Genomic DNA, 26,156 nt, shown 5'->3' with positions numbered 1-26,156 from the left:
TCTCTTTTTTTTTTTAATTTGTATCTTTTATTGATAATGGTACAAGCAGAAACAGTATTATAAGACATAAACATTATCAGCCACATAGCATTTTCTTCCCACTACGTACCCCCCCACACCCCCCTCCCACTTGCACCCGTAAACGGATAACATAAAATGAGAAATGTATCTTCCATAACAATAACAGTGACAATAAGCAATACAGGCATCTGTCTCATTCTGGTAGTAAATAATCTAAGAGGACATTGTAAGGGGTTAATGGACCAGCAAATAAGCCTATATGTGCGCCATCACGGGCTGCTCCACCCAGCTAAGTGAAGGCAAACGACACTATATCATACATCAGCCCAAGGTGTACATAAGTGTCCAAAGACAGATCCCAAACCCATAGAGAAACTGTGAGGCATATAGGGGACCACTCTCAGGGTTGTGAAAAGTCCAAGATTCTGTACCACTCATTAAAGGAGGACCAAACAGCCTGATAAGTAGGTAAACGTTTGTGTCGGAGTGCAGTGATATGTTCTAATTGGCTAAGAACATGTAGGCGGCCCACAACAGTCTGTAAAGTGGGCGTAGTCGATTGTCTCCAATGAAGTGCCAAGGCCATACGGGCAGCTATAAAGACTTGTAGACAAAACCTGTTCTGGTGCTTGGAAAGATGTTCGACTGGATCCCCCAAAAGTACTGTAGCAGGTTCATTAGGGACCGTGTGTCCAGTAATTCGGGAAAGCCATTCATTTACCATAGACCAGTAAGTTTGGGCTATAGAACAGGCCCACCAGATATGCAAGTAAGTCCCAGGTTGACCGCATTGCTGCCAACAAGCCAGAGAAGCAGTCGAGTACATCCTATGTAGACGAGCCGGTACATAGTGCCACTGATACAGAATTTTCATACTATGTTCTTGCAAGTGTGCAGACAGCGAGCACTTACGTGCTATTAGAAAAATGTCCTCCCACTTTTCCACATCCCACTCAATATTCAACTCTTGTTCCCATTTAAGAGCGCTGGGAAGTTTAGTTGTATAGGCTCCTTGCAATAATTTGTAGAGCCGGGAGACCGCCCCTTTCACCGCACTGGTTTGCTTGCAGTAAGACTCAAACAGTGATTTAGAGATACACAAATGTGATAAAGCCAGTTCCCCTCGAATAAAATGCGTTAATTGAGCGTATTCTAGAAAGGGAAAGGAGATGCCTGGGTATCGTTCCTGGAGGATGGTGAAAGGTATAACCGAATTCTGATGCATTAAGAGTCCCATAGTAGTGATACCAAGCTTCTTCCATATAGCAAAGGCTGCCCTAGGCAGTCCCGGTGGGAAACGCATATTGTGATAAAGTGCTGATGAGTGGTAATAAGGGAAAGTCCCCACCAATTTATCTTTCCAGCGCGACCATACGCGAAGAGTGGTGTGAAGTGAGGGAGGAACAGCCATGATGCTCCGCCAAGTGGCCCTCGGTTGCCAGAAAAGCGCTGTGAGCGGCATATTCCCCAACATGTACTGCTCGATATCCTGCCAGGGTAACGGATATGAGACGCAATTGTGAATATGGAGGATCGCGCGCAATTGAGCTGCAGCATAATACCAAACGAGGTTGGGTACACTTAAACCCCCGTTTATCTTCGGCCGATAAAGAACTGAGCGGGATATCCGAGGGGGGCGTTTCCTCCAAATGAATGCAAAGATCTTCCGTTGTGTGAGTCTGAGGATATTAGTGGAGAGGTGTATTGGTAGAGTAAGAAACAGGTATAACAATCGTGGTAAAATATTCATTTTGATAATGGCGATTCTACCCATCCAAGAATGAGAATCCTGATACCAACGAAGGAGATCGCGATCAACAGTTTTTAATAGAGGAACATAATTAAGTTGAAAGAGCTGATCCACATCCGCTGAGAGGTAAACCCCAAGATATTTCATAGGTTTAGTGGTCCAACGAAAAGGTAGTTCCCTTTGCAGCACCTTAGCATCGACCGGTGATATGTCAATCGGCAGGATCTCCGATTTGTCGAGATTTACCTTGTATCCGGACACTGAGCTAAACCACTGAATAGCAGCCAGTACCGCAGGTAAAGACGTCTGAGGTTGAGTCAGCGTGAACAGGACATCGTCCGCAAATAGCGACATTTTGTATTGTCGCCCTCCCAGCTGCACTCCCTGGATGGTGACATCAGATCGAATAGCTGCGGTGAAAGGTTCAAGGAATAGGGCGAATAGGAGGGGGGAGAGCGGACATCCTTGGCGGGTGCCTCTGGCAATAGGAAACTTGGCTCCGTAACTGCCATTGACTTTCACCTGCGCAGTTGGTTTGTGATACAGTTGATACATCCACTGACGGAAATGGACTCCAAACCCCATTTTGGAAAGCGTACTAAATAAAAAAGGCCAGTGGACCATGTCGAACGCTTTTTCAGCGTCGACAGCGAGGAGAGCACTAGGGATATGTTCTCGGCGAGTCCACCAAATAAGATCAATAGTGCGGCGGACATTATCCGAAGCAGAACGACCTGGGATAAATCCAGCCTGATCTGGGTGGACCAATTCCGGTAAAATTTTATTAAGGCGTTCGGCCAATATACGAGCCAGAAGCTTAAGGTCCAAATTGATTAGGGAAATTGGACGAAACGACCCGCATAAAGTAGGGTCCTTGCCCGGTTTGGCGATAACTGAAATTCCAACTGTATTGGAATGTGGACCCAGAACCAGACCCTCCCGTAGTGCATTAAACAGGTCCGCCAGATGGGGTGCTAACGTGGCAGAGAAGGTTTTGTAGTATTTGCTAGTTAGCCCGTCCAGGCCCGGAGCCTTTCCTGATTTGAGAATTTTTATTGCCTGTTGAACTTCCATCAGGGAAATAGGATTATCCAGCAACTGCTGCTGTGTAGGAGAGAGTACTGGTAAGTCGACAGTCTGTAGATATTGATCAATATCGTATTGTGTAATGTCTTCACGAGCGCTGTATAGGGTGGCGTAGAACTGAGTAAAACAGGCTCCAATGTCAGCAGAAGTGGTCTGTATAATGCCTTGGCTGTTTTTTATTTTTGCAATACTATTGCGAAACAGAGTCTTCTTAAGTCTGCATGCCAATAGACGTCCAGCCTTGTTACCTCCCTCAAAGTAGAGTTGTCTCGTAACAGTTAAAGCGTGCGCAATGCGTGCTGTATCCAAGTGTTGAAGTGCTTGGCGTTCAAGGGTGAGCTGCTTAAAGATCGCCGGTGTGGAATTGATCATATGTTGTTGGGAGAGAGATCTGATGTTCTGAAGAATTTTAGATCGTTTTTCTCCATCTAATTTCTTGCAAAAAGATGCGCGAGCAATAAATTCCCCACGAATAAAAGCCTTAGAGCATTCCCAGATCATAGGGACAGAAGATCCTGAAGATGTTTGGTTCCGGAAATATTCCAACAAACGACCGTCAGCTACTTTAACATAATCCTCATCCTCCAGAAGGCTCTCGTTAAGTCTCCAGTAGCATGCACCTGGTATCACCTCCGGTACCGTGAAGTCTAACCATACTGGGGCATGGTCAGACCACGTGATAGGTTCCATTTCTACCCTCGTGATGTTATTCTGTAAACTTTTATCAACAAGCAGGTAGTCAATGCGCGTATAGGTGGAATGGGGATACGAGTAGAAAGTATATTGTCTGGAGCGGGGATTTCGTTGACGCCAGATATCGATAAGATTCCATGTATCCATCAGGTGGAGTATGAGTCTGCGAGCTGTCCCAGAGGTATTGGCACCCGCTCTAGATGCATCCAGATTAGGGCGAAGCGTCAGGTTTAGGTCACCACCAATCACCAGATGACTGTTTGTGTCACGGTTCAAACAGCGTTCAAGATTTTGTAAAAAGGCGTAGACATTGACAAGAGTAAATATTTCAGTACCAATTCGCAGCACCAGAACCAAGATACGTCCCTCTGAATCGCTAAATTGATGTAGGACTTCATGGACCACACTTGACGATACTAGTATAGCAACTCCTGTGTATTTGGATCGCACCGTGCTGGATGCAAAGTATTGGTTTGGATAGGAGGAGTGGGCTAGTAGCTTCTCGTGTCTCTTTTTCAGATGGGTCTCCTGAAGCATCGCGATGTCTACATGGAGGGCGCGGAGATCCTGATATAACAGTTGTCGCTTTCTTTGGGTGTGGAGCCCTTTCACATTTAAAGTAAAAAGTTTAATCATGGCAGGTCAAAATGAAAACAAAAAGCGCACTTCCATTACAAGTCCCCAGACAAGAGAACAGATAGATGCTGATCACTAGAAAGATACATACAAATGCAGGTACATGGTGCAAGATATAATAATCCCCACAAAAACCCATCATCTGCCCAACCTGTCTGGCAGAACACCCACCCATAAGGGGCAGGGGCAAGCGCATGTGGTAGCATGCCAACTTCACGGCCCCGGAAGGGCACCCCCCCCCCCCCCCCCTCCAGCGAGCATATAAAACACCTCAACAGTAGGAAGGATACAGCTGAACTAAAGAAAACATACAAAAAGCTGTAGTGAGTCGTACCTTCCTGACTTTTGACAAAGAAAGCTGACAACAGTATAAAGGCTAAACAGCAAAACAAGCCCTATATAAGAGAAAACAGCTCAGCAACATGTAGAATGTTCCAATTACTTGGGAGAACAATCAACCCTGCTCTTGCAGGGTAGATCCGGATTCCCCGGATTGTCTGCGAAGGCGGCGTCTCCCATTAGGCACTCTCTGCCAGCGAGCAATAGTGGACTTCTTCGAGAACCCTGCATCCGGATTAGGTATGGTGAATGAAAACGGAAGATTCGCCGCTCGAAAGGCCTCCACCGCTTCTGCTAGGGTTTTCACCCTATACGTAGTTCCCTGCACCATAAATGAAAGCCCAAAAGGGAAGGTCCATCTATAACGGATCTGTGCCTCCCGCAAGGTTTTCGTGGCCTCCTTAAGATCGTAGCGTTTTTTCAGCGTGGAGGGGGCTAGATCCTGAAATATAGCAATTGTGAGTCCTTCCCAGGACCACGTGGGTTGTTTCCTGGTTGCCGCATAGATTTGTGCTTTCTGGGGAAAGTCCCGAAGACAAAAAATAATGTCTCTAGACTGATTTGGAATACGGGGGCCCAGCGCTCTGTGCGCTTGTTCAATAGCAACAGAGGGGGTGCTTACCGCCGGCTCCGAAGTCTCCTCGTGTGATGGCATGGCGAGGAAAAAAACACAAATCTTCCGGACCACCTCCAGCGTGTCACCATAATCGTCGGTTTCAGGTATGCCTCTAATTCTAAGGTTGTTTCGCCTCGAGCGGTTTTCAATGTCCTCGAGCTTATCTAGGATCGCCTGGTTCTCGGCTTTCAAGGCTTGTTGTTGCGTGCTCTGCGACGCCATATTGAGAGCTTGTGCTTCAACATGTTGCTCCAGGTCATCCACCCGATTGCCCAAAGCCGCCATATCCTCTCTGATATCCGCCATAGATGCCAGAAGCTCGCTGCAGTGCCGTCGTAGGTCCTCTCGAATCTCCATGAACCATCCCCGGAGCTCCGCTCGACCCACGGCATCCGTATTAATGGCGGAGATAGCCGGGCCTGGCTCAGTGATCACATCCCCGCTGCTTGCCTCTGATGACGCCGCGTCCGCACCCGTCTCCGTAGGATGTGAAAACTCCGGCGGTTGTTTATGGAATCCATAATGTTTAAGATCGGCTGTTTTTTTCTTGGTAGCCATGGTACAGGTATTAAAAAACTGTAGGTACCAAAAAATTGTAGTCTGTTGAGGTATAGCGCATTAAAAAGGGGGTAGAAAGGGCCCAAATTCCGGAGCTCAGAGCTCACACGTCCATCCACACCGCGTGCGCAACAGCGCCCCCAGCTGCTGGAGTCTCTTAAGTGCGATCTTTGTAAACCGCATTGAAGTGAATCGGTGGAAACAGCTGTCACAGGTGTGAGGCAGTGGGCACCAGCAGTTGGTAGAGATGTGCAAATGTTATATTGCATTTCGTATTTTATAATTGTACATCACTTTGGGCGTTTTTAACAGTAAGGCGATTGATAAATGCTATTAATAAGTACATCACCCTCCCTACACTCCAACTGATCCCATCCCAACCCTCAACCTCCACCCCCCCCCCCCCGCAGAGGACCCCCTCGCCTTCCCCAGCCCCCTCTCTCTCACCTTACAGCCTCAGGTTTCCCTCCAGCCCTTCTCTCACATCCCCTCCCTTCTGATCCGCTCTTACATTCCCCTTTCAAACTTCTGTCCTTCTCCTGCCCCCGCAACCAATCCCTCCCTCGTTTTTCAGCCCTCAGACCCCCTCCTGCATCTCATCCCTCCCTTCAAATAGCCCCTCCCAACCCCTCCCCCCAGCCAGGGTCTGCAGCAACATTTTCCAAGATGGATGGCAGCTGGTGGGAAGAGAGGAGAGGCCAGTGTCAGGGGCAACGTTTTTCTCTTGGGCAGGTTCAGCGGTGGGAGAGAAGAGAGGGGCAGTGCCAGTCTCCGCCGGCCTGTGCACGCGCGGCTTCTCTCCTCCCCTCATGGCTGGTCCCAAGCCCGATGGCCATCTGCGAGTGGCAGCAGTGAACGTCAGCATGGGGGGCTGTGAGCCAGTGCAAGCTCACAGGCCTCGATCCCTCCTGGGAGGGTGGGACCATGCTGGCTGACAGGCCCCCCCGTGCTGGCTTCCACTGCTAATGCAGCTGCTGCTGTGATCCCCAAGTGGAAGTTAACCCCGCTCCGCATGCCTTACACCTTGCCTCCCCCAAACCCTCCACTTCTCCATCTGTGCCCCGCTGCTTCTCCTCTTCCCCGGCATCTGCCCTTCTTCCTTTCTTCTCTTCTTCCTCAGCCTCTATCCCACGGCTTCCGCTGTTTGCCAGCACATGCCCTTCACCTCCCAGCCTTTCCCAGCATAAGTCCTCCCTCCTCTCTTTCCCGGCCTATGCCCTCCGCCCCCCCTCCTCGCCCTATTTCAGCAGATGCCCCACGCCTCGTTCCCCCCCTTCACCGTTATCCACCTGCGTTCCCTGCTCCCATGTCGGCCCTCAGCACAAGTGGCAGGAGCGGGTACAGCCGCAGTGTGGAGCGCTTCTGTACTCTCTCACTGTGGCTCCCGGACCTGCCAGCAGGTTCGAGCCTCGCGGGCTGGCTTCTTCCCGCCGTGGATCTCGCGCACCGCGAGGAAGCGCCGGCCTGCAAACTTCAAACCTGCTGGTGGCGCTGCCAGCCTCAGGGAAACCCAGTGCAGGGCAGTGGCAGGGCGGAGGTGCGCAGGCCGCACGTCCTCCAGCTCTGGCGGGCCTAGCGGTACAGTTGAAAATAAGAGAGAAGAAAAAAAAGGGTGTCTGTAGGTTCAGCGAGTGTCTCTTAATCATTATGTTGTGGGAGTCTCAGTTTTAGTGGACCCTTGGGCCGACCTGCTGGAGACTGGGAAAGGTGGTCAATGTCTCTAGTGAATAGCAGGCCGGGAGGCAGATGTTCAGGCAGGACGTACATGCTCTTCACCCTGGAAGCTGGTGCTCCCCCAGGAGGAGCCCGTAGGAGCCCAACCGCTGGGACTTAGGCGAGTTGTGGATCAGGACAGGAAACTGGAACCAGACTAGGACAATAGCAATACTGTAACTGGGCTCGGGTTCTGGAACCAGGCAGGAACTATGACAGGATTCGGTTACTGGAACCAGGCAGGAACTGTAGCAGGATTCGGTTACTGGAACCAGGCAGGAACTGTAGCAGGATTCGGGTACTGGAACCAGGCAGGAACCAAGCAGGTACTGTAGCAGAAACAGAGCGATGAAACCAAACGAGTCACTCCGGGGCACAGCACAACAGGAAACCGGGAGGTTAACCCGTTGCAAGGCAAAGACTGGATGGCCGCGGCCGTCTTATCAAGGCCGCGGCGCCTGACGTCAGGAGTTGGGCGGAGTCACCACTGGCGGGAAACGGCCTAGAAAAGCGCCCAAGTGGCACGCGTGCGCGCGCCTAGGAGCCGGGCATCCATGGGAGACCTCACAGCGGCGCAGCCACAGCGGAGACGCCGCCAAACAGGCCGCAAACCAGGCCTCTGGAAGCGGGAGCCCGGAGGTAAGGGCCTGGCCGCGGTGCTCACAGCCAGAACCGCAACACATTAGGTCACAACGTTGACGACGCGATGAGATCTGTTGAGCGTCTGGACCAGATTGTATCAAAGTTGATTGGAAATGCGGTATTGCACTTACTTGTAAGAGAATCCAAGCTGGATACCACGGCGGTCGCATCGCGTGGACGCCGATAAAGAGCTGTAAATAATTTCACTTTGATCCTTGTTAGAGCTCTGTTTCCACCAGGTTGGACTGCCTACGTGACCGACCTCCTGCCTGCAGGAGTCTGAATAGTGTTATAAGCAGGAAGAGTGCCAGCGAGAATGCCGTATCCCCGAAGGAGGCAGCCGAACGGAGTCATTTGATCCGAGGACCGTAGCTGCCTGATGTATTTTAAACCTGCGGCCTTCCAGTCGGCCAGTTTAGTGAAAAACAAAAGACCGTATAGAGATGGACAGATTGTGACAGGTGAAGGAGAACAGAGAGAGAGAGAGTTGCCCAGTTTGACCGACAAAGTGTGGGAGACTGCAGGGTTGCCTTTGGCAAATGCTTCTTAATATGGGAAGAGAAGGGGGTCACGGGTGATGAGATATTGCAAGCCTGTTATGTTTAAGGGAGAATGTGAACCCCTGGGCTGAGATGAGAGATGACTCCGCCCACAGGGAGGAGCCCTGTGAGCCTCACCGTCAGCAGGCGTGGTCTCAGTGGCGTGGCACACAGCTAAAGAAGGAGACTTTATTTTATAGGAAGGAAAGCAAAGTCCACAGTATTATCAATATGGAAGTACCGTCCTGGGCAATGGGAATTACCCAGAATGAGACAGAGTGGAGAAGATCCGGTAGTGGCCCGTGGGACGGGGTACGCCATGGATCCCCTCTGGCGAGAGCAGGCACCTCAGGATAGAGAGCTGGTAGTGGCCCGCGGAGCAGGGTACGCCAAGGAATTCTGTACAGTTGTTATACGTAGCGATGCCAAACCCGGAAGTGGTTCTGTGAAGATGGTGAGCAGGAATACTGTAGAGCAGGAAGGATGAAAGGCTCTCACTGAAGAGGGGCGGTAGTGGCCCGAGGATCGGGGTACACCACGTAGGCTCCTCAGTGTACTGCAGAAATGAAGATGTCTGTAGAGGTACTCATAACTGGAGGTTCCTGGAGCAGGGTAGATCTGAGAAGCGGATCCAGCAGCAGACAGACAGGAAGGCCCTCCGAGGAGCGGATAGCCGTGAACGCAGGGGAGCCCCCGAGGAGCGGGTACTCCGAGCGTCCAAATGCCAAAGCTGAATCAGGAACAGGAAGTCCTTGAATGAGCAGAGCCCAGCAAGACGCAACTCCTTGCTAACTCGATGAAGGCAAGGGCTGCTTCGATTAAATACACTAGTGGGTTGACGTCATCGGGTGGGGACGCCCCCGAGGTTCCCGCCATGATGTATTCAAATAAGGCCCTTGCGCGCGCGCGCGCCTAGGTAACTCCGGGTCCAAGATGGCAGCCGGCAGCGCCCACGCTGTCCCGGGAACGCCGGAGAGGTCGGCGTGAACTGGCCGACGCCGCCATTCTTCCCAGACTAGATGGAGCAGGGAAAAAAAAGAGGTGAGCATGAGAGGTCGCAGGCGTAACAAAGGCCTTTACGTTGAAGGAAAGATTTCTCAACACAAATGCAAACAGGAGAGCGAGAAGGAGTAAGGGGATCCCCAACAGCCACAAGTTTAGGAAGACTTGGTAGTGCCATCTCGCCTTGGTAATTCGGGATCCAGAAGGGACTCAGTCTTATAGGTGGAGATTTGCTGTTCTATCTAATGCCCCTTTAGGTTTGACAGAGGCCTTGTTGGGCACAGCAGATGGCACTGCTGAAAGCGATGCCCCCGTCTAAGGGTAATCTGGGCGTTTTGAGAATGTCGAACCTGCCAGAGCAGGCAGTAGAGAGGCCTCTCCTGTCAACAGTTCAGTTTTAATCAGAGAGGTAACGGGGCCTAGTTACTTTGGAAAAGCTTCTTAAAATTCCTTGTAAACTCTATCCCGGGGCACTGATATGCCAAGCAGCCTCCACCCCTTCCCCGTCTGGCCCCCTGCCCCCCACCGGACCCTCTGCCCCACTTCTCTCTTCCTTCCCCCCATCTCTACCCCACTCCTCCCGCTCTCTCCTCCTTCCCCACCTCTCTCTCTCTCTCTCTCCTTCCCCCCCCCCCCCCCCACGATCCCCTTTCCCTCTTCCCTCGCCGATCAGTGGCAGCAGGAGGGCCTCATCCTCTTCCTCTGCCACCTGGCCCGGCGCTGCTTTGAACCGCGCAGCTGCTCAGGAGCCCACGCCGTTCACAGCGGCAGGTCGAGCTCTCGGAGGTACACGAGGTGCAGGACGCGGCCGACGCAGCGCTGCCTTCTCCCTTCCGCTGCCGGGCAGCTGCTGCTTGCCCGGCCCGGCCCCAGATCTCCCGCCACAGCGCAGGGAGGAAGAGATTGTGATCGGGCCGCGGCCCGCCCTGTTCTGACGCCGAAGATACCGAAAGCTCCCGATTCTTCATTTAAATGTAGACTAAGCAGGGTGAGATGTTAAAAGTCGGAACCAATCGGAGAAATCTCCCATTTGTCAATGTTAATTTACTGCAAGCATTTTTTAAACTCATTTAAAACAAACCGAAGAAAATTCTTTTTCACTCAGCGCAGTTAAGCTCTGGAATTCATTGCCAGAGGATGTGGTTACAGCAGTTAGTGTAACTGGGTCTAAAAAAGGTTTGGATAAGTTCCTAGAGGATAAATCCATAAACTGCTATTACGATAATTAATAAGCAATAGTAGCATGGGATCTTCTTAGTCTTTGGGTAATTGCCAGGTTCTTGTGGCCTGGATTGGCCTCTGTTGGAAACAGGATGCTGGGCTTGATGGACCCTTGGTCTGACCCAGTATGGCATGTCCTTATGTTCTTATGTTCTGAACTCCTGGACCAGCACTTCCTGACTGCTGACCTCATGCCTCATGAGATCAGCAGCCAGGACATTGAATGTTGCAGCCCACGACTTTTAGAAATGCTTACAGGGCCGCTGGCAGAGCTCATCCTGCAGCGCTGTACAACAAGGGGTCTTGAAGTGTTTGGCGAAGCTCATCCCGGCAGCCTCTAAAGGGGGGCGGGGGGGGGGGGGGTGAGGCCCGCAGCTGCCACCATTAAGAGGAGAGAGAGGTGGGAGTGTTGAGAGAGGGAGAGAGGATGCTGTGTAGATATGGGGGGGCTGAGAAGGTGCTGGCTGATGGGTTGGTGGAGAGTGGATGCTTTGAAGGAGGGTGCTGGGCAGGTTGGGGGTGGAGAGAGAGAGAGAAAGGTGGCTGTGCACTGTGAGAAGGGGTTGAAGAGGGGGCGAGGAGGGTGTTGGGTGGTGGGGGGGAGGGGGAGAAAAAGAGAGGAGAGATGCTGAACAGGTGTCACGGCCATGGAGGCCGGTTGAAGGTGGGAGCAGGGCAGGGCTGGATCTTCGGCCTGTCTGGCTTACCTCCCCCTTGGGCTGAGCCCGCGGTTTCCGGTGGCCGGCAGGGTACCTGCAGCGGGGGATTCAGGCCGAGGTCAGGGCGGGCCGAGGTCTGGCAGAGGCAGCGTTGAAGGTCAGGTGGGGAGTCAGGAACCGAGAAGTCAGTCCAAGGGCAGGGCAAGCAGGAACCCAGGCAGGGCGCGAGGCAAAGTGAGCCCAGTTTGGAGCAGGAGCGGCTCCATGACCAGGAAGGCCTTCAAGGCCGCGTCAGGCCTGCTCAGCTCAGACCGCAGCCAGGAGAGGGAGAGGATGGCTGGGCACTGGGAAGGGGCTGCTGGGCTGGCCAGAGAGGAGGGGGAGAGGCAGTGCCAGAGCAGCAGGGATTAGTTGCTGTGTAGGAGAGGAGGCGCAAAGCTGAAGGTTTGGGGGGCCTGGGAGCCCCGCTGTCTCTCTGCTGGCTGTGGGGGAGGGGAGCCCTGGGCTCTCTCTCTCTCTCTCTTTCCTGATATAGCATCACTTAGCAGAAGATCAGGCCTTACAAGAGCTGGGATGGAGGAGGGGTGGGGCAGAGAAGAGTCCCCTGACCCCAGAGCTATAATTTCCTGACAGCTCGAGGGCAGTCTCGCCCACCTCAGCTTTCTGGGGCCCCCGCCGCAGCTCATTCGTCCTGACCTCGCAGTCTCTTACGGGCCTGGATGGACTGAATGTTGTATCTCTTCCTAGCTGCTAATCCCAGTCGAATTTTTTGCCTCCTGAAATCTCTTGGTGTGGGAGGTGAGCCCCATGCGATCTCTGCTGAGGAGATCGCATGGGGCTCATGGAGAGGTCGGAGATTTTGCATTCCCATTTCTGCCCGATGCCCCTTCTCCGTGCTGACAGCCCTGGTTTAGAGACGTGCGGGCTTGATCGCTGGGTTAAGTAGACTGTGACTGATCTCTCTCTTCCTGGAAAATTGGGCATCCAAATGGCAGATGAAATTTAATGTGGATAAGTGCAAGGTGATGCATATAAGGAAAAATAACCCATGCTATATTTACACAATGTTGGGTTCCATATTAGGTGCTACCACCCAGGAAAGAGATCTAGGTGTCATAGTGGATAACACATTGAAATCATCGGTTCAGTGTGCTGCGGCAGTCAAAAAAGCAAACAGAATGTTGGGAATTATTAGGAAGGGAATGGAGAATAAAACGGAAAATGTCATAAAGCCTCTGTATCGCTCCATGGTGAGACTGCACCTTGAATACTGTGTACAATTCTGGTCACCGCATCTCAAAAAAGATATAATTGCGATGGAGAAGGTACAAAGAAGGGCAACCAAAATGATAAGGGGAATGGAACAGCTCCCCTATGAGGAAAGACTAAAGAGGTTAGGACTTTTCAGCTTGGAGAAGAGACGACTGAGGGGGGATATGATAGAGGTGTTTAAAATCATGAGAGGTCTAGAACGGGTAGATGTGAATCGGTTATTTACTCTTTCGGATAGTAGAAAGACTAGGGGGCACTCCATGAAGTTAGCATGGGGCACATTTAAAACTAATCAGAGAAAGTTCTTTTTTACTCAACGCACAATTAAACTCTGGAATTTGTTGCCAGAGGATGTGGTTAGTGCAGTTAGTATAGCTGTGTTTAAAAAAAGGATTGGATAAGTTCTTGGAGGAGAAGTCCATTACCTGCTATTAAGTTCACTTAGAGAATAGCCACTGCCATTAGCAATGGTAACATGGAATGGACTTAGTTTTTGGGTACTTGCCAGGTTCTTATGGCCTGGATTGGCCACTGTTGGAAACAGGATGCTGGGCTTGATGGACCCTTGGTCTGACCCAGTATGGCATGTTCTTATGTTCCGCGCATTTGCCTGTCTCATCACTCTGTGCTCTCTCTCTCTTTGCTCTCTCCCTCTCTTCCAGGCCTCGGCAGCGACGGGAAGCCAGTTGTCCGCTACTCCAGGGACCAGCGCCCGACCACGCTGCCCATCCAGCCCTTCGTGTTCCAGCATCACTTCAGCAAGACGGCCAAGCCGCGGCCCCTGCACAGCCACTTCACCTCCAGCCTGTCCCAGCTCTACGGTCTCTCGGCTGGCCGGGCCCCCAGCCAGCAGAACTCCGACGAGTCCCAGTCCTCGGCCACCTCCGCCGGGCTGTGCATGGAGCAGATACAGGCCCAGCGCCCCCCCGGCAAGCGCTCCGCCGACGGGGCCGACGGCTGCGGCAGGAAGCCCACGCCGGAGACCGCCCGGCTGTCCCCCCTGGGCAGCTACTCTCCCGTGAGGGGCGGCGGGACGCCCTGCAAGGTCACGGACACCTCCTCCTCCGGCTCCCCGACTCCTCCGGAGAGAGCGAAGGAGCCTCGCCCTCCCCGGAGCAGGTCCTGCCCTCTGTCCGCCAACCTCCTCCCCACCAGGCCTTCCCCGGCCAGGGGCACCGCCCGGCCGGGCCCCGCGGAGCTCGCCCGGCCGGGGCCCCGCGAAGCGCCCCAGGAGAGCAGAACCCCCAGGCCCGTTCCCAAGAAGGAGGCGGGGGCCCTGGAACGGAAGAGCCAGCCCTCGGGGCTCGGCCTGAAGCCCGGCTCCCTCCCTCCCTGGCCCCTGCTGGAGCCGGGCCCGGGCAGAGCGGGCAGCCAGGCCCAGACGCCGGGAAGGAGTGACGAGAGCAGCAAGACGGGGCCGGGGAGCAGCCTGGCGTCCAGGCCTGTCAACGGTAGGAGCCCAGATTGGAAAAGCGCGAGGCGGAGCCCCGGGGCACCTTCTGGTTCACCCGCGCCTCGCCCAGTGCCCTAATCACTCGAGCTTGTGTTACCCTGACCTGGGGGGGAGGGGCAATGCTATCCCGAGCGCGTCACAGCCGCCTCCTCTTCCCAGTGTGGTGAAATCTCTGGCCCTGGAAGCCTCTGACCGCCACTCACCTTTGTACATTTTTTTTTTTTTTGCCCCCATCCGACCTCATGTTTCAGCCGCCCCTGCTGCCCTCGTGCTTGGCAGTAACTGTGCTGTGCTGATCATCAGCAGAACCGCGTGGGGTCCTGCTGATAATCAGCACAGCGGCGCCCTGATCTCCTTGGGCGGCCCTGCCATTATGAACCTCGTACAGGACCTGTGCTGGATGGAGGGTTTGGTTCCCCAGCCCACCTTCTGCTTCCAGGAATATTTTTTTATTTATTTTTATTTAACAGCTTTTAATATACCGGTGTTCGTGTGAGCACATCACGCCGGTTTGCAATAAACTTGAGAAAGGAGGAAATTACAAAAAACAGGGAGTGGGGGATGGAGCAGGAGCGAAAAAAGGGGGGGGGGAGAGAGGTAAAGGAGGAAAGACAGCAGCTGAAAAAGGTAAAAGGAACGTAGCAGTATTTACAAGAGAGGTTGCTTAAGGAGGTTAGAACATGGTTGATTAGTTACAGCGGTTAATGAAGGATAAATAGATTATATAATGATATATATGAAAGCTTAATTACAGCAGTTATGGTGGATTATATTGATAACTTATTTAAGCAAACAAATTAAACAAACACATATATATAAAATATTAGCTTATTTACAGCAGTTACAGCAGGTAATAAAGGTATCTTGATTTAAACATAAAGGTTGTAGGTTTTAACTGGAGTTACAGTGGAGCACGGTAAATAGGTGGCGACGAGGTGAGAGGTGGGCGGGGGGTATAGGGAAGGGTGAGGGGAGTGGGGTGAGGGGGGGTATGGGTGGGTTGAGAGGTGAGACGGGTGGTTTCAGGGTGGTGAGACAGGGGAGAGACAGTGGGGAGTTTCAGGGGAGTAGACTACGAGGGGCATGAGGGGGGGGCCGGCATGTTCATGCCGGCCCCCCCTCACCCCACCCCCAGCCCTGGGGAGCGAGTCCCCGCAGTCATCCCACAGTGACGCCCAACGATCCCGCCCAGGACCTGTCGCTGCTGGGTGGCCGGGCTCTCCACGGGGGCGGTAGGTAGGGGGGGGGTAGGAAACTGGGGAGCCCCCCGGGTAGCCGGGAACGGAGGATCCCGCTGCCAGTATCCCGCAGCGCCCCCTTGAGCGGGAGGAAGCCGCAGAGGGCCCCAGCTCCTGCTCTCCCCTTGCCGCCGCCACTAAGGAAACGCAGCTCGACGATGCCGCTTAATGTGGCCTCCTCAGCCCCGCTCTGAATATGGAAATGCACTGATTAGCAGAGGAGGAAGGCGCTGACTCTGCGGCTGGGCGAGGACGAGGTCAGCTGGGAGTTTTGCTTCCGGCTGTGCGGCCTCCCTGCCCCCCCCCCCCCCCCCCCAGGCTCCGGGCTTGATTTAGAGAAGCCCGATGTCCTGGTCTGCCCCTATGGCAATACTGCGCCTGCCGTCCGTGCACCCCGGAGGTGGCCGTCCAGCGTTTCCTGCTCCAGCGCCCGAGCTTCGTGGTCACAGAAGGAGCAGTGACCTTCGGCCTTATTTGAGGCCCCTCCCACCTGCCGCCTCACTGTTTTACGAGTAATGAATTTGAAATAATAATGCCTGCTTCTCTCTCCTCTCCCATGCTTAATCTCTTTCTCTTCCTTTCTCTTCCTTTCTCCTTATCGCCTCTCCCCTCCCCCCCCCCACTACCTTTTCTCCCTCCTGTCCTTCCCCTTCCAAGCTCGCCTGTGTCGATTTTCCTCCTCCAGCAGGTCCCGGCTGTTTCTCTCTTGGACTAGGTCGGCTCACTTGCCATCTCCTCTCTCCCAAGCCCACCCCTGACCCGCCAAAGGCCCACGATCTTCCGCTGCCCTCCCACCCTCCTCTCCCTTCTCCGGAGCCCCCTGTCACCTCCTCTTTCCAGCCGCAGTACTGCCAAGGCCACCTGCTCCCTCCTCCAGGGTGTCCAGCTTAGGGAAATGACTTTCACTGACAGTCTGCCAGGTGTTTTTTGCTGACAGCCTACCTCCTTCACAGACGCGCAGCTCGTCATTGCTCTTTTGTGCACAGCTGGACTTGCTGAGGCCCATATTCAAAAGCCATTTAGACATATTACGTAACAGTTATCCTTCTAAATGGCTTGGCCGGCCATAGTCGGCCCTTGTTAGGCTGAATTCTAGCTGAAGGAGTTGTTAGCCGGCTAAGTCTGGACCAGTCAAAGAGCTGTCATAAAGTTAGGCCATGGTCGTTAGCCGGCTGACTAATGAAGATATCCGGCTATATTCAATACTGTGGCTGCACTGTTGAATGCGCCTCCAAAGTTAGCCGGATAAGTTTATCCATCTAACTTTGCTATCCGGACTGTGCACATAGACAGAGCCCCTGACTCCTGACTTCCACAGTCTCACAGAGCCCGAGCCACAGCATCAGAAACCCAGGTCCCCCAACTTGATTTTATTTTTTTATGGGCAGGCCAAAATACTAGTTGGTTTTTTTTTTAATGTACTGACAGTTGACAGTCACAGCCTGACACTTGGGCACAAGGGTTACAACTCATCAGATCCTTTGTGTTCTGAGGTTCTGTGGAGGAGAGGCCTAGCAGTTAGAACAGCAGCCTACAGACCAGGGTTCAAATCCCACGGCTGCTCCTTGTGACCTTGAGCAAATCACTTTACCCTTCATTGCCTCAGGTGCACGCTTAGACGGTGAGCCCTCTGGGGGCAGAGAAATAGCAAAAGTACCGGAATGTAATCCACTCTGAAGTGTCAAAAAGTGGAATATAAAAATCCGATAAATAAATTTATGCCACGCAAAGGGTTTTCCCCATTCGTGCTCCCGGTTCCACTTTTGCTTTCTGTTTGCTTTAGGACTGAAGATACTCTTCAGTCCTCCCAGGAAACAAAATAAGCTGCCTGGGGATCTCTCGCTCTGCCATGGGTTCGGGAGCTTCCGCACAACCAACCCTCGCCGGCCACTACTGCTGGGACACACTGTGAACATCTGACCCCAGAGCCGGATCACGAGATCCCTGGCTTCCACCAATAAGGGTCAAAACAAACAGGTTCCCGCTCAGGGGCCACACAGAGAAACTCCACCCCTGCCCCCGCTAGGACAATCGCAGTCCCTTCCCTTCAGGATGAGCTGAGGTCTCTGACATGCCCCGCGTCAGAAACTAACTCGCTGTCTCTTTTGTCTGTCTGTCTCTCTCTCTCGTCCTTGGGATCTTCCAGCCAACCACCTCTCTCCGCAGGCCCTGAAGTGGCGGGAGTACAGGCGGAGGAACCCCCTGGGCCTGGAAGGAGTCTCGGGCCTAGCTGGGCTGGCGGGCAGCCTGGACCGCAAGCAGCAGGCAGAGCCCAGGGTGACCAGAAGGAGCCTGATCTTTGACTTCCCCGGCAGCATCCATGGCAGCCACATTCATCCCAGGCTGAACGGTGAGTGTGCAGGCCTTGTGTCACCCTAACTCCCTGGCTGCTCTGCCCTCTCTGCTGATAGGTCCGTGGTGCCAGGAGCACTCTTACCATTATAAGAGGAGCCTCACACTTATTCCTAGGGGAGAGAGCACCAAGAGGCAAGACAACCTCAGAGACCGAGCACACTCTTACAATTGTAAGAATACCTCAGCAGGGGCCATTAACTTGTGAGCTGCATAGAAGCACCACAGATACCCCCAGGACACTGTCAGGATTGGGACAAGGGATAGGCTGACTTGTGTACACTGTGGGGCAGCAGCAGGGATATGCAAATTAACAGAAACGGCAGCAGCACTGCAGGATGAGCCCTTTTGTACCTTTAATTTGCCTCGCATTCCTGCTGCCAAGCTGGGTCTGAGGGCAGCAGCTTCAGAGGAGAGCAGGTCAGCCCCTGAAGCACTGGTCCCCTCTCTACTCTGCTGCATAGCTGGTGACCAAGCTCTCTTCCATACCCTTATCCGATCCCCGTTTTGAACTCAGCCATACTGTTTGCCTGCACAGCTTCCCACGGAGGTGACTGCTTTGGCTGAAGATGGCCTTGCATCATTCTTTATTCCAGTAAAGTTTAGGCACAAAAGGGTCACAGTGACAGCAGTGGTTGTAGTGACCACAATGGTTGTACTGACTGCAGTGATTGTAATCACAGTGGTCGTGACCGCAGGGGTTGCAGTGGTCACTGTGACAGCAATGGTTTTAGAAACTGCAGTGGTTGTAGTTTCTTCTGTGGTTGTAGTAACTACAGTGGTTGTGGTGAGTGCAATGATTATAGAGATTGTAGTGACTGCAGTGATTGTAATGACTGCAGTGATTGTAGTGACCTCAGTGATTGTAGTGACCTCAGTGGTTGTAATGACTGCAGTGATTGTAGTGACCTCAGTGATTGTAGTGACCTCAGTGATTGTAATGACTGCAGTGATTGTAGTGACCTCAGTGGTTGTAATGACTGCAGTGATTGTAGTGACCTTAGTGATTGTAGTGACCTCAGTGATTGTAATGACTGCAGTGATTGTAGTGACCTCATTGTAGTGACCTCAGTGGTTGTAATGACTGCATGATTGTAGTGACCTCAGTGGTTGTAATGACTGCAGTGATTGTAGTGACCTCAGTGATTGTAGTGACCTCAGTGGTTGTAATGACCTCAGTGATTGTAGTGACCTCAGTGATTGTAGTGACTGCAGTGATTGTAGTGACCTCAGTGGTTGTAGATATCGCAGGGACTGCAATGGTCACAGTGACTATAGGGATTATAGAGATCGTAGTGATTGCAGTGGTCACAATGACTGCAGGGAGTGTGGAGCTCGCAGTGACTGCAGTGATCACTACAAGGATTGTAGAGCTCGCAGTGACTGCAGAGGTCACAGTGACTTCCAGTGAATCTGTCATACTTAAATATGTATCTTATAAAGTATTTGTAATGCCATAATGTGTTTTACTATAGTCTGTGTTAGACCAATATGTGCCTGCAGGGATTGTAGAAATTACAGTGACTGCAGTGGTCACAGTGACTGCAGGGATTGTAGAAATTGCAATGATTGTAGAGATCACAGTGACTGCAGAGATTGTAAAGATTACAGGGACTGCAGTGGTTACTGATTGCAGGGACTGTAGAGATTGCAGTGACTGCAGTGATTGTATAGATCACAGGAACTGCAGTGGTCACAGTGACTGCAGGGATTGTAGAAATCGCAGTGACTGCAGTGGGCTTCTCTCTTTTTGTTCTGGATCTGATTGAAAGAAGCAGCCCCTTCCAGGGGGAGAGTGGGGATTTGCATATAGGCTGACGGGATAGCTCCAGGGCATTAGGGACCGGCTGATTCCATCCTGGATTTTGCCCCCAGTGCGTCCATGAAGATCAAAGCTGCAGAGCCCGTGTTTGGAAGGTGGGTAAAGGCAGGCCCTGCTCAGCCGGTCCGTGATGACCTGGAGCTGTCACCAGGAGAAGCAGCTGATGGCTTTTTCAGGTTAGATGCCTATGTATCTGCTGCCTGATCACTATGGATGGCCTGAAAACCCGACAGGTTCGGGAAGCCCTGTATTAGGGAGAGCTTTCTACGTGTCGGGGGTCGTGAAGCTTTGGAAGACGTCACGCAGGGAGACGGTGTTTAGGGGCAGGTTGGAGAGGGCCGGCACAGGGTGGCTCAGCGGCAGTGCTCTGTGCCACCCTGCGAGAGACCTGAGCCCAGCTTGTGCTCCTCGGCCTTTTCCCGAGGAAAGAACCTTCCAGATGAAAGAGGTCATGGCCTGAGACCCCAGGAGCACCATGGGGAAATATTTCTTCCCAGAACGGGCAACTCCTGCTGTTCCTTCTTCCGGTCCTGTGTCTAATAACTCCTGCTGGCGCTGAGGGTAATTTATAGATCTCTTAGCGATGATGCAAAGCCGGTTCTGGAAACTGCCAGGCCTTTGCCGTTCCCGTATACGAAGATCCTTTTTCTCTGTAGGCAGACTGCCATAAAGAGAGTCCTGTCAGTCCCTCTTCTAGCACCCCCACGGATCTCGCCCAGATGCGTTCGAAAGCAAGGTTCATCTCAGGGCGTTGAACCTTTGTGCCCTGTACATACCCAGATCAGTCCAGGCTCCTGGGCTTTGCCTCCCTGCCAGCAGACTGATTTATGTATTTGTTTTTATATACAGAAGCTCGCAGGAAACATCACATCCGTTTACAATGTAATAAAATATAAACACGATTAAAAGGCAAACAAGAAGTTACACGGTTAATTAAGAAAAACATTAAACTAAAATATACAATAAATATTTCTATTTTAGAAACATCTTAAGAAGGCAAATACTAATATCGAAAAAGTAAAACTATAAAAGACATCAGATGTACCGAATGGGCTCTGCTTTCTGTGGATAGTATGAAATCAGGTGTGGCTTAAGGTAGTGTTAAAGTAGCCATTGTTAGAACAGCCAGATCTTTACTTTCTTCTTGAAGATTCGGGGGTTTGCTTCTTGTGCTAGAGAATTCCATAAGTGAGGTCCTGCTAGGGATGGAGCTCGCTCTCTGACAGTACTCAGGTGTGCTAGTTTTGGAGAAGGTACAGATAAAGTACCAATGCTGGCTGAGCGCGTGTTCCTTTGTGGCGTATGAAAATGGAGAGTGGCATTGAGCCATTCAACTTTGTCATTGTATAATGTTTTATGAATTAAGAGTTAAAATTTTGAAGCGTATTCTGTGTGCTATTGGCAGCCAATGCAGTTCCTTTAAAATAGGTGTTAAATAGTCAGCTTTTCTGGTATTAGTGAGTACTCTAGCAGCAGTGTTCTGCAGTAATTGAAGAGGTCTGACAGTGGATGCAGGAAGGCCTAAAAGTATGGCATTGCAGTAATCGATTTTTGGGACAATGAGAGCTTGAAGTACAGTTCTAAAATCGTTTGTATGGAGGAGGGAGGGTCTTAATTTTTTTAGGACATGAAGTTTGTAATAACAGTCTTTAATTTGGGTACTTATAAATTTCTTTAGGTTTAATAAACTGTCTAAAAGTACTCCTAGGCCTTTTACTTCGTGCAAAATGGAGTATTTCATCTGAACTGTTTTCACATCAGAGATAACTTTATTGTTCAGTTTGTGGCATAATATGAGGAATTAAGTTTTAGACGGGTTTAAGGATAGGCTCATCTGAGTTAGGAGTTGATTTATTGCAGAGAGATAGACTTTCCCATAGTTTTAGGGCGGTTTCAGTTGAGTCGATGATCGGAACTAAGATTTGGACATCATCGGCCTAAATGAAATGCATTAGCCCTAGTCCGGCTAGTAGTTGATGGAGACAGAGAAAGTTTCATTGACACTGTACATAACCCAGTGTGCCACCTGCAGTCCCTCAGTATTGCTCTGTCTCCAGCAGTTGGAAGGTGATGCAAATCCTGCAGTCTGAGATTTAAAAAAACAAACAAAACCAGATGTAAAGGCAGTTTTAGGGATAGGATGATTGGTTAAGCCCTCCCTGAGGGTTGGTAGGTCCTGGTGGGGCCATCCTTTCAGGTAGAGGAGCGGGGGGTGGTGGTTTGGAAACCCCTGGGTCAGTCCGGATCCTTGACCTGCTGAAGGGGGAGATAACTGATGGGGCCAGTTTCCTGTACGTACCCAGATCAGTCCAGAGTCCTGGGTTTTGTCTCCCTTCCAGCAGATAGAGAAAGTTTCGCAGGCACGCCTCTTCACCCGGTGTGCCACCTGCAGCTCCTCAGTATTTCTCTGTCTCCAGCAGATGGAGGAGGTGCAAAACCTGTATCTGTTTTATTTATTTAACTCTTTTCTATACCGACATTCATGATACAAATCATATCATATCGGTTCACAAGGAACAGAGGGGTTGTAACAATAATATTGAAGAGGAAGAAAAGTTACAATAAAACAAGGTTATGTGAACTTGGAAGCAGAAATGTGCCAGAGACAGAGGAATAATGTTGTAAACTTAACAAGGCTATACTGGAAGTGCATTGGGTCGGGAATAAGGCACTCTAAATATATATATAGAACTTATATATGATCATGAAACTGGCTAACAATGCAGGGCTGTGACAGTATCTAGAGGTCACTAACAGTTTCAGATTGTTGGATCAACTTTTTGTGCTGTGGAGTGCTGCAAAAAAGGGTCAGAAAGCTTCAAAGGCCACGATTGCGCGTTGGTTGAAGGAGGCTATCCTGTAGGGGTTGAGGGCTCATCCTGTCCTATCCTGTAGGGGTTGAGGGCTCATCCTACCCGTTCCTAGGCAGCCTCCTGGGCAGAATGGCAATTAGGGTTGCCACAAGAGATTTGCAGGGCGGCTAATTGGAAGTCTTTGCATACCTTTGCCAGACACTACCGATTGGATGTTCACTCCCCGGACGAAGAACCTGAATTATGTACACCCTGGAGGAGAGGAGGTGCAGGGGTGATATGATACAGACCTTCAGATACTTCAAAGGTTTTAATGATCCATGGTCAACAACAAACCTTTCCCATTGGGTCACGGTTTGAAACTCCAGGGAGGAAGACTTAGAACCAATGTCAGGAAATATTTCTTCACTGAGAAGGTGGATGTCTGGAATGCCCTTCCGGAGGAAGTGGGGAAGACTAAAACTGTGAAGGATTTCAAAGGGGATGGAATAAACACTGTGGATCCCTAAAGGCTGAAGGATGGGAATGAATAAAAAAGCTTGGGGGTAACCTGCACAGAGCAGCAGTTACTACCCTTAACAGAAACATGGGGGTAACCTGCACGGAGCGGCAGTTACTACCCTTAACAGAAACATGGGGGTAACCTGCAAGGAGCGGCAGTTACTACCCTTAACAGAAACATGGGGGTAACCTGCAGGGAGCGGCAGTTACTACCCTTTACAGAAACATGGGGGTAACCTGCACGGAGCGGCAGTTACTACCCTTAACAGAAACATGGGGGTAACCTGCAAGGAGCGGCAGTTACTACCCTTAACAGAAACATGGGGGTAACCTGCATGGAGCGGCAGTTACTACCTTTAACAGAAACATGGGGATAATCTGTACAGATTGGCAGTTACTACCATTAACAGAAACATGGGGGTAACCTGCATGGATTGGCAGTTACTACCCTTAACAGAAACATGGGGGTAACCTGCATGGAGCGGCAGTTACTACCCTTAACAGAAACATGGGGGTAACCTGCATGGATTGGCAGTTACTACCCTTAACAGAATCATGGGGGTAACCTGCATGGATTGGCAGTTACTACCCTTAACAGAATCATGGGGGTAACCTGCATGGATTGGCAGTTACTACCTTGCAAAGCTTGCTGAGCAGACTGGATGGACCATTTTGGTCTTTTTCTGCCGTCATTACTCTGTTACTATGTTACTGTAGTACCTCAGATCAGTCCAGAGTCCTGCCCGGTGATGGAGAGGAGTTTTTGGAGAGTCTGCTTGTGATCTGTTTATTATAATGCTTCTGAAGATTTCTGAAGAATGGCACAGGTTTCTCATTGGTGTTTTTCAAGAAAGGTTACAACGTTGGTTATAATTCTCAGTAAGGAATTTTCCTCTTTCCTCTGCTTGTTCCAGGGAATATTATAGAGTTGATTTATTGAGAAGTTTTGTAAAATATTTTACGCTTGGGTACTGAGTAATACTGAGGGACTGCAGGTGGCACTCTGGGTTATGTACAGTGTCAGTGAATCTTTCTCTGTCTCCATCTGCTGGCAGGGAGGCAAAACCCAGGAGTCTGGACTGATCTGTGGTACTACAGGAATGAAAATTAGCAGGTAAGAACCAATTTTCCATTCTAAGGAGCATCAGCTTTATTCTCGAACCAACAGTCTCTCACTTCTCCCTCCGGTCCCATTGTTAAATGACTCCTGCTCCTCTCTCTTTTTTTCTTTGTGCAATGCCTTTCTCCCCTTCCTCTGGTCCTGTTTTTCCCTCCGTTCCCGAGAGAAGTGACTCCTGCTCCTTTCTGTCTCCGTGTGTAATGACTGCTGCTCCGCTCTTCAGGCCCGCTTTTCTCTCTGGTCTCTTCCTGATCCTGTGTGTAATGATTCCTGCTCCTCGCTATTTCTTTGAGTGATGACTTCTTCTCTGCTTTCCACAGGGCCCTTGGCGAAGCATCTTCACATAAACCACAGCGACTTCTTCCCGGACTTCTTCTCGCTGGCAGAGAAGCCTCCGGCCGAGTTCTGCTTGTCTCCTGATGGCGCCTCGGAATCCATCTCTGTCGATTTAGTGCAGAAGAAAGGTAAAAGACCGCAGGCCCCAGGCCTGACAGCTCCCCGGCAACGGTCTCCATTTCCTGCCAGCAGCAGAACGAGACCTCGCATAGCTGTCCACCCACACTCAAGCAAAGCCACCTAAATATGCCTTACCCCCAACACGCTCCCAAAACTCGTAGGCTGCTTCAAAACCACTGCAGCCACGGAGCCGCTGTACCACCCAGATACCAGAGTTCACGCTCCACTGGTGACAGCCATTGTATCACCCATCTTGGGATCATCCTATAGGGCCCAGATCGTGGAAGGAGATTCCAGGCCAGTCCTGGATTTCTGACAACCCCATCCTGGCGCATCCGTTACCTGCAGCACTGATTTCACATAGTAGAGGCAGGGACTACGAATACCATAGTACATGGGGACTTAAGTCCAAAAATCAGGACTGGCCAAAAAAGTTTCCTTCCTGGACCTGGGGCAGGTGATATCTCTGGCTCTGTGTTCAGAGCCCAACCTGATATTAACCTCTTATAAGCAGCAACATGTAGCTCCCTATTTTCTAAGAAAAGCAGGACTACATTTCCCTGCATGCCCCGGGTTAAAACCAGGGCTGGCTCAAATGGAGCCAGCTAGTCACCCGACAAGTGATTCCAGCTCTTACGGTGCATGGCGGGGTTACACATCCCGTGCCGTGCCAAGATTTTGATCCGAGTCGCGGAGACACCTGAATCTGTTTCTTCTGGTGCAGGCAGAGCTGCGGGAGCTGGCTCAGGGTCTTCCGATCTGTGTCCCACGGAGATGCTCTCTGAATTTTTACCACTTCAAACAATGCCTAAACGTAGAGCCAAGTGCAGCGAGACTCCGAATCTGTGCCGGTGGCTTGAAGGGAGACGTCCGATGGGGAAGCCCGAAGCTGACTCCCCCTCGCTCTCCTCAAGCGCATTTTGATCGTTAGCAGTAAATTGAGAGATTTTATTTTCACTGTGCGGTCACGGACCAGCTAGCAAGTGTCGTGTAGATAATCCCTCATTCCTGTTCATACCGAGATCAGTCCAGACTCCTGAGTTTTGCCTTCCTTCCAGCAGGTGGCGACAGAGAAAGTTTCACTGATACTGCCAATAACCTGGAGGGCCACCTGCAATCCCTCAATATTTCTCTGTCTCCAGCAGGTGGTGGAGGTGCAATCCCTGCAGTCTTGATGAGTTAAAAAAAATAATAAAGTAGAGGATTCTTCTAAATTTCCTCCCAAGAGGTTGTTAGGCCCTTGTTATGCGCCGGCTATCCTTCCTGGTGTTGAGGGCAACGAGCAGGGTGTTGGGGACCCTTACCTGTCTCAGTCTGTCGCCGCCGGGGGAGGTATAGCTGGTGGTGCTAGTTCCCTCTTCCCCCCACTCCCACATGAGAACCCTGGCTCTTCAGCAGCAGCTACCAGTCAGGGAAGTATCGGTTTCTTCTCTCTTGTGCGTTGTTAAAGTTTAAAAAAAAAAAAAAAAAAAAAAGAGCTTCGTTAGCAGAATCTTTTGGAGGCTTCCGCGGCCGGGAGACTGTGTGGAGAGTTGGGAGCTGCTCTGCTGAGGTGGGAGTGTGGGCAGTGGACCTGTTTCACAGCGCGGTGCAGGCGGACTGCCTGGTGGAGCTCGTTCTCTTTAACCGCGTGGTCGGGCCTGATCAAAGTCAG

General features: G+C 51.4%; 1 protein-coding gene across 1 annotated transcript in view; it reads left to right on the top strand.

Annotated features, from left to right (window-relative positions):
* The window catches only part of RUSC2 (RUN and SH3 domain containing 2), a 187,725-nt gene that overhangs the window by 125,524 nt on the left and 36,045 nt on the right, over window positions 1-26,156 (top strand). The window contains exons 3-5 of the mRNA XM_029581846.1: window positions 13,410-14,198; window positions 17,585-17,788; window positions 24,367-24,510. Coding sequence (XP_029437706.1) covers window positions 13,410-14,198; window positions 17,585-17,788; window positions 24,367-24,510 — 1,137 coding nt within the window. The remainder of the gene's footprint in view (window positions 1-13,409; window positions 14,199-17,584; window positions 17,789-24,366; window positions 24,511-26,156) is intronic.

This window comes from Rhinatrema bivittatum, chromosome 1, assembly GCF_901001135.1.
Source record: "Rhinatrema bivittatum chromosome 1, aRhiBiv1.1, whole genome shotgun sequence".
Classification (NCBI taxonomy): Eukaryota; Metazoa; Chordata; class Amphibia; order Gymnophiona; family Rhinatrematidae; genus Rhinatrema; species Rhinatrema bivittatum.
This window is presented reverse-complemented; position numbering and strand designations above follow the sequence as displayed.